This window comes from Piliocolobus tephrosceles, chromosome 8 (assembly GCF_002776525.5).
Source record: "Piliocolobus tephrosceles isolate RC106 chromosome 8, ASM277652v3, whole genome shotgun sequence".
In the NCBI taxonomy this organism is placed as follows: Eukaryota; Metazoa; Chordata; class Mammalia; order Primates; family Cercopithecidae; genus Piliocolobus; species Piliocolobus tephrosceles.
In genome coordinates, this window is record NC_045441.1 from 41,328,849 (window position 1) to 41,337,914 (window position 9,066).

Here is a 9,066-nt window from a genome sequence, read left to right on the forward strand (position 1 = left end):
AGACATAACCATAAACTCATAAAGTTTTGCATGTATTTATTCTGTTGTCTTTGTCATCATTAACCTGATAATGACAAAACACTGCCTGGCACAGATTCTTGAACCTTCACTTTTTTACATGATCTAATCTGTTAATTTCCATCATCTTTTCAGTAGAGAGTGACTTTATTGATGTAATACTTAGATGTGGTCCAGGAAGACACCGTGTTGCATTCTGAATGGTAGGATTGTTTTCAAATCAAATGAGTCATTCATGAGGATGCTTATTAAAAGCCGGAACAACAAGAAACATGCTTGCTTTGTAAGGGTTAATCTTTCTTGATTTTCATTATTTTTAATACATTTTAGAATAACTTTCCAATTTCATTTGAACCCAAGACTACCTGAAATGTTCTAATAAAAGAAGATCTGGTTGCCAAAGAGAACACGCCATCATGCCAGTTACCTGTGGCGTTCATCCTTCTTAAAAGCTACAAAAATATGTTTCCTACTGTGTCATCCAGTACACCAAAGAGCTTTCCCTGGAAATCACTCTTTCATTATGTCTTTGTAATTACTGTTTCCTGTCTGATAAATCTTATGCAAGCTGTGAGACTTTGAATTATGGATCTGGGAGAGTTACAAGAACATAACTAGATGCAGCTCAGTCAGCTGTGCATGTCGATCCTTGCTTTCTGGGCAGAGCCTGTGCAGCTATGCACTCTGTCATCTGTATTCATTTTCAGTGAGTTGATCAAAATCCTAAGTTACAGAACCTTAGGGTGAATTTCTCATTTAACAAGTGTTGAGCATCCATGGCAGGAAAGTTATTGTATACAGCAGCACTCAAGAGACATAATCTTTGCCCTTAAAACTTTCATTTTCGGGAGGAAATAGTGCAGCATAAAAATGTCACCTCTATTTTCATTTTATGGCCTTAAAGTTTTGATTATAGAATTATATCTGAACAGGACTGGAGCAACCACACATTTTGTCTCATATGTATATAACGAAACATTGGAGACGTTGTAGGAGCTCAATCCAGAAGGAATGCAATAACATGAAATTATTCTCTAAAACACTCACCAGAAGTGTAAGTCTAAAAGAAAATTTTCTTACAGAAACAGAGTATATGAATGAAGCGTGAAAGCTGAATGATTCCACACTACAGGAAATACTCTGTCAATAAGCATTTAACTGCCAACACATACACCACCTACTGTGTTCAGTGCTGGCTTTATGGTCTGGTAATAGGAGCTTCACTTTGAGTTATATTACATTTTTGAGATTTAATCACCTTATATAGTAGAAAAGCAGACAGATGTTATTTTCTTGATCAAAGGTGTGGTTTTTTTCAAAAGGAGCATAATTCCCTGAGAGAGCCGAGTCATAGGAAGGGGAACATGGGGGAGAATGGAAGGAAGCAATTGCACACTGGGCATATGGACTCAACCAGTGCTGGCTAAATGGCATGTTAGAATCTGCAGAAGGCTGTGCGCACATGCCAGCCCAGCTAGCCCAGTGCTTCTCTACCAGGCTGACAATCACATCCACTGGAGAGCTCTAAAGGTTATTTAAATCAGAATAGCAGGGCACGGGGCATGTCATTCTAACGTGCAATTTTGTTTCTAGACATGTGCATCCCAAACTTTAAAATGCATGTGAACCACCTGGGAATCTTAGTAAAATGCAGCAGGTGATTTAATTAGTCTCGATGCCTGAGGTCCTGCATTTTTGACATACACCCAGGTTATGACCAAAATTGCTAGTACTTTGTCACCTTTTGAGCTGCTAGAAATGCAGAATTTGGGGCCACATGTCAGACCTACTGAATCAATATTGCTATTGCCATCTTACCACCTCCAGTTGATTTGAATGAGCATGTGAAATGGTACTCAAAAATCTGTGAAATGGTCCTCAAAATACTGTGAAATGGTCCTCAAAATTCTTCACTTTTTTTTCCAAATAAGTAAAATGATATTAAATATAACTTAGATGGCAAATGATATTCTGTTCCTTTAAGATCTAAATTAAATTTGTTCAGTTCCCACAAATTTCAGATCGTAACCAGAAGATAGACAGTCCTATAGCAGTGATTCTCATTGTTTGGTCCCCAGGTAGGCATCATGGCATTACCTGGTAAGATGTTAGAAATGAAGGTTGTTGGGACCAACCCAGACCTAGTAGGCATGGGTCTCAATAGTTTGTTTAGAAATTCCTCCAGGTGACTGTTGTGCCACATAAGCAAGTTTGAGAATTACTGGCCTATAAAATTATTGTAATACTGTAAACAATTACAATATAAAAACTAAAATATTTTTAAAGGACACACAAACTGAACTCCATATTGACTATAATACTCTTAAAATGAAGTATGAGAAATTTAAGGAAATAAAGGAAATCGATAGCAGTATTGGAAAATGACATGGTATCATAAGTGGATCAGATATTTTATGGAATTCCCAGATGAGAGAAAAAGAATAGGATGAATTGTTACAAATGTGCATTCATGCATGTGCACATAGGAGCAGACACAGGAGTCAATATCACAGTAAAATCTAGAAAAATCTCAGAGTGAACAAATAAAAAGTTGTGGGATGTTCTATGACAAACTTTAGGACAATAAGCATATTTATTCCTAGCTGCAGAACCAGTTGGAATATTCCTACCAGATCCCTTAAAATAAAGAGAGGAGTCGGGATAGATGCATAGGCTCATCTCCTAGATAGATAGGAATTCCGATAGATTTCTGAAGTTTCTCATCTAAACAGTAAACGACCTATGAGGACAGAGTGGATACACACACACACACACACACACACACACACACACACATCAACACACTCATAAACATAATTTTATTACATTTTTAAGGAACGCACAAGTCATAGTCATAATATACCCCTGCTTTGGTTCTCAGGCAGGCATACTTTTTTTTTTTTTTCATTTTGATATGTATGGTAGATAAAGCAGCTCAGAAATAACTGAATGTCTGTACTTCTTACCTAACACTGACTTCATAACCTCCAAGGCAAGCCCTCCCAAATAAGTAATTATATCTACCTATTTCTCTCTCTCTCTCTCTCTCTCTCATGACCAAAAATTTTAAATTGGATTTTATTACAATAAAAAAAACATTTTTGCTTTAAAGAAAATGACCAGACAATCCACAGAACAGGAGAAAGTATTTGCAATCCCGCGTATCTCATAAAAAACTTGTAAGCAGAATATTTAATGAACATTTAAATCTCAAAAATAAAAAGACAAATAACTCCATTAAAAATAAATAAAGAATCTGGCTAGACATTTCTCCAAGGAAGAGATGCCAATGGCCAGTAAACACATGAAAAGATGTTCCATATCATTAGCCATTAGCAAAATGCAAATCAAAACCACAATGAGATACCACTTCACACAAACTAGAATTGCTAGAATCAAACAGTCAGATAATAATCAGCATTAGTGAGAATGTGGAGAAACTGGAAGTCTCATACATGCTGGTGGGAATGTAAAATGGTATCCCCAGTATGGAAAACAGTCTGGCAGTTTCTTCAATAATTAAATAGAGTTATCAAATGACCCAGAAGTTTTACTACTCTGTATAATTCAAACATAAATAAAAACATTTATCTACAAACATTTCATACATGAATATTTAGAATATCATTGTTCATAATAGCCCAAATGTCCATCAGCTGACAAAAGGATAAACAAAATATGGTATAACCATGAATTGAAGCATATTTCACATATCAAAAGGAATGAAGCACATGCTGTAACACAGATAACCTTAAAAATAGCATACTAAATGAAAGAAACCAGTCACAAAATAATGCATATTATATAATTCCATTTATATAAAAGTGCACCATATGGAAATCTAGAGACAGGGAGTAGATTAGTGGTTCCTGGGGCTGAGAATGGGGTGGAGAGGTAGGGGGCCATAACTATAGAGTCCAGGGTTTCTTTTTGAAATGATGAAATATTACAATTTACTGAGCTGATGGCTGCCCATATCTGTGAATATATTAAAAGCTATTGAATTGTGCACTTTACGTGTGTAAATTACATGGCATAAGATTTATCTCAATAAAGTTGTTTTTAAAGAGTTTACTGACAAATAGTCTTGAATAAAAAAATAGATCAGAAGGAAAGAAAACCATGATCAAAATTTAGCACCCAGTTATTGAAAATAATGAAGCTATCAGCTCTACAAACATGAGAAAATGTAAAGATCTCAGAGCTCAGGCAAAACAGAGCAACAGAGGACAGGAAGAGCTAATGTATAGGTAGCAGTGCACGGGGAAAGAAAATCAGCTTAAAAAATTGAAAACCATGAAATCAGATTTCTCTGGGTAATAAAATAGGATAAATGGCATATCTTTTCAATAAGAATTCTAGAGTGATTTAGCACTTTAAGCTATCTGAATGGATAATTTGGTTGACAGGTAAATAGTAATTAAATAATTAAAGTGCTAAAAATAAGTTTTTAAAAATTGAGCATTTCTAGAAAATACTTTGTCCAGTATTGTTGAAAAGTATCAAGATCATGGGACGTATGAAAAGACAGAGCAAGTCTCACAGACTAGAAAAGACTAAAGAGGATTAGTTCTTAGAAAAGAAAAGCTAGTTAAAAGAGAAACCAGTGAAATTCAAATACAGTCCGGAGTTTACTTAATAGATGGAACCAATGTTAATTTGCTAGTTTTGATAAACATAACATAGGTATTATGTAATTTAGTAACTTTAGGAGAAGGGAATGAAGCAGGGTTTCTCAGTCTCCATAGTGCTCACATTTTTGGGCAGGTCACTCTGTGTTGTGGGAGTGTGTTTTTAGCACTATAGGCTGGTTAGCAGGGCTACTGGCAACCTCCCTTGCAGACATTCTCTAATGTCCTCAGATGGGTAGGTGGGGGTGAGAGGGTACAGGTACAGCAAAGTCATCGCTAATTGAAAACTACTGTTCTACCTTAATCTCTAATATTATCTAACCAAAAGAAATCAGTTGTCTCTTAGTGTGTGAGAAGGAAAAGAAACAGACATGTTCAATGTTTATGAAAATAACTTTTTACTCACCTTTGCCTTTGAAGGTATAATTAGACTTGACTACTAACCTCTGGCTGCCTGCACTTCACCAGCAGGAAGAATGTGGTTTTTTGAAGGGTGTTTAACCAAAAACAAACCAAAATGGCACCCACTGGGTTGTACTTCAAATAGGACATGGAAAACTGCGTAGATACTAAGAAAACATACATTAAAAAAAATATATAGACCCCTCACTGCATTAACTGTCCACTCCAATGATATAATACCATCTAAAGAGGCTTTTTAGCTATACAAATTATTGTCATCTTTATCAAGAAATGAATTAAGAAAAAAGTTATAGCATAGGAAATTTGTTTTTAAATTTTATACTGGAGGATTCTTAAGAAATCTGGGGAAATGAAAATGAATGACTGACTGAGTGGAAAGTCCTGGGCCTTTCATCCTGCTGCTCCCCTTGACTGACAGTGCCTTTGATAATCAGCCCCTTTCTGAACCACAGAACTTTCGTGAAGACTTCTTATTAAACGTTTTTTGAGTGTCCTCACCATTCACTTCTTTGTCTCTCAAATCCCGAAAGAAAACCTGTTGTGGATTATTGGCTTTGGTATTTTGTTAGTCTCTACTTTTTGCCCCTATGATTGGACCCACTCAGGTGCTGCCTTCTGCAATGCTGTTGAGAGGCTCTCCAGAGCAGTTTGTCTTACACCTCCTTGAACAGATCTTCAAATGAGATGGCTGTAATCAATTGCCCAATAGCCTTCAGATAATGTTTTTGTAGGCAGATCTTTGCACCTGGTAGCTACAATAGTGAATCATTCTACTCCATATACACATATTAGGAGAAAATGGAAAAAATAAAAACTGCATTAATGTCTGAAGGGAAGAAATCTATATACGAATGTATAAAAGCTTAAAATTACAGGAGTCTACATAAAATCATCGTCAGCTCTCAAACATAAGTTGTGGTGTACAACTACCATTTCCTTAAAAGGTAAATTGCAAGATGTAACATTAATAACCATTCTAGAAGGATAAAACGTGTGTTGTTTACTAAAACAAAACTAGCTGTTTTTCTTAAAAGTATTTCAGTGAGTTATGTTTGTTTTTATGTTAATGAAAGAGAAGGTCCTTCTGTCAATAGTCTATCTGCAGCTTTCTGCAGGTATTATTATATATTCTCTTTCTAAATGTCAAGTATAAAATACAGCAACATTACTGGTGAGGACACAACACCCTACAGAGGCAGAGGAGAACAGTTTGGTGGTTCCCCTTAAACATGGACTAACCGCAGACCCAGAAACTCTACTCCCAGCTACATACTACATAGAGGTGAAAATATCTGTCTGCACAAAATCTTGCCCCACCAATATCTATGACAAAATTCTTCATGATATCCCAAACTTGCAGACAACCCAAATGTCCATCAGCTGACGACAGGCCAAACCGATGTGTTATATCCATGCAATGGAATAGGTTTTTGGACATGAAAAGGAAGGATGTACAGGTCTCAGCAAGGATGAACCTAGAAATCATCATGCTAAGTGATGCCATAGGAGAGCCCACAGGAGGGAAGTCTACAGAGACAGAAAGTGGATTCCTGGTTGTCGCGGCTGGGGAGACCGGTGGATAGGAAGGAGACAGCTACAGGGTACAGAGCTTCTTCCTGAGGTGATGAAATTTTTTTCTCATTTACTGTGCTGATGGGTGCACATGTGTGGCTGGACCATACAACCCACTGGATTCTACACTTGAAGTTGCTGAATTATTTGGTATATGAACCACATCACAAGAAGGGGAGGAAGGGGAGGGGATGAGGGGAGGGAGAGTGAGGCTGAATAGCTGAGAGGAGAGGGAGTGGGAGGGGGAGCAGAGATAAAGGGGAGAGGGAAGGAGGAGGAGAGAACAGCAGACCATGGTAGCTCCTAGGCCCCTCTCTCCAGAGAGAAACTTGCTGGCGGCACCTGGAAGGAGGCTTATGCTTCCAGTGTCTTCCTGCAGTCTGGGCATCTGGGCACGTGGCCTGAGCGTGGCGACATTGTGGAGTGTCCCGTGCCCATGCCCCGCGTGCCTTCCAAGCACCCAGAGGCTAACGGTCCCCCAGCCTTGGGCGCTGCAGCTCCGGCCAAGTCCGCAGACGTCAGGAACTTCTGGAAGGCGGGCGAACCGCTGCTGCAAGGCCCCGACGCCCTGGCGGATCCCATGGGCAGGTCACCCAGCACGTCCCAGACCGCGCTGTCTCCCCGGGGTCATCAGAGCCCGTGGCCCCCGAGATCTCCGACTCAGAGCCATATTCAGTACGTCCAGTGGGGGCGCCCGGCGCCCAGCACCCACCTCACCGCGGTGCGGCTCAGCCAGGACCCCCACGAGTCCCAGCGGGTGGGCTCCGAGGCCTGGAGGCGCCCCGCCCTGCCCGGGGAGACCGCCCTGGGGCGAAACCTCTCCTGCGCCTCGGAGAGTTGCATGAAAAGGGGGCTGTGTCGTGCCCGGAACCCAGGACGGACCTGGAGCCCGATGACCATCAGGATCTCCCCTCCCGAGCGTCCGGAGAGCCCCTGGAGATCCCCAGGACAGCGAGGCCGCCCCGCAAGCCGCCCCGCCGCCCAGGAGCTCCCGGACTTCTGCACCCGGGAGACTCTGCTGAGGGCGCTCAGCCAGTGTCGCAAGGGAAGCGCCAGGTTCGAAGGGCCATTGTGGTTCGAGGTCTCAGACAGCAAGGGCGGCAGGTGGAACCTAGAGCCCCGGCCCTCTGCCTTCAAGCCCCTGAGCAAAAATGGAGCGGTTGCTTCCTTCGTGCCCAGGCCAGGGCCTCTGAAGCCGAGCGTCGGCCCCTGGAGCCTCAGTGTTTGTGATGATACTTGGCCTTTCGTGCTGGTCCAGCCCGCTCCGTCCGCCATCTGGGAATTCTGGGAGGCGACAACGCCTTCCTACGGCAGCTGCAGTAGGGTCTCCTTCGCCCTCCAGGACACCCAGTCTGCTGGCTCCTTTGGCTCCTAAGAATCTGGGCCCTGCTACCCGCCTCCGGAGACTTAAGCCCATGTATCTACTTTCACTTGCTCATCCTTGCTCTAACTCGAAAGTGAGGCCCTGACACCACGTTATCAAACATGCAACCTCCACACCCCTCATCTGCACATCCCCAGATCTTCCCTCTGTGCTCCCTCCCACCCTAACAGCTGTTGATTTCAGAACAACCTTCGCCCTGCTGGCCCTCTCCTCCCTGCCCTTCCTCTGAAAAGAGGCATTTCGGGAAGGCTTGCTTTTTCTCCATGTCTCCCAGTTCGTATAGTTAAATTGTCCAGTTTGTGTAGTTAAATATTTGATCTTATTAAAAACATTTGTCTGCAGAAACTCTCTCTATATATAATAATAACTATCAAAAAAGTTTTTTTATGCCAAAACAAAGGGGAAATTGTGTTCCTGGCAGGGGCAAGGGCAAAGATTCTGTATGGGGAATCATTCCTATTTATTTGAAGTCCAAATATAAGTCCAGTAGAGCTGGAGATCAGTGAGAGAGAAGATATGAGGTTAGAAAAATAGACTGTGATGAAGTACTAGTTACTATAAGGCATGGGGACCAGAGTACAGGGTTTATTCTAAAGCCACGAGTGTTAAGCAGTGGATAGTCTATGATCTGGTTGATATTTTTAAAAACACGATTCCGGCTACAGCAACAGAAATGGAAACCACAGGAGATCAATACAGTATTTCAAGCAATCCATGGGGATGGTTTGGTCTAAGAGGCAAATGGTGCATCTGGAAGGATACAGACAAGTTTGGGGTTGACCTAGAAGAAAGTGTGGAACCTGCTGGTGCCCTAGATGTTAGCACTGGGAAAGGGGAAGGATCCCAACAGTTTTAGCATATTGGCTTCAGAAACTGGATGATGATAGTGTCATTTATCGGGATGGGCACTACCAATAGGAGAAAATATTTGAAGAAATCAAGAGTTTTGTTCAGGGTGTGTTTTCTACAACAACAAAAACACTTGCTATGCTGTGGTCCTAAACTCATTGGAAGGTTTGAACCTGGCAAAATAAATTT

The 9,066-nt window shown here is 41.1% G+C and overlaps 1 protein-coding gene across 1 annotated transcript; it reads left to right on the forward strand.

The window, feature by feature from the left end:
* Positions 1 to 7,080: 7,080 nt before the first annotated feature.
* POM121L12 (POM121 transmembrane nucleoporin like 12) lies at positions 7,081 to 8,369 on the forward strand. Its single transcript, XM_023232064.1, has one exon. The coding sequence runs from the start codon at positions 7,081 to 7,083 to the stop codon at positions 8,017 to 8,019; it is 939 nt and encodes a 312-aa protein (XP_023087832.1). The 3' UTR covers positions 8,020 to 8,369.
* The last annotated feature ends 697 nt before the right edge of the window (positions 8,370 to 9,066 follow it).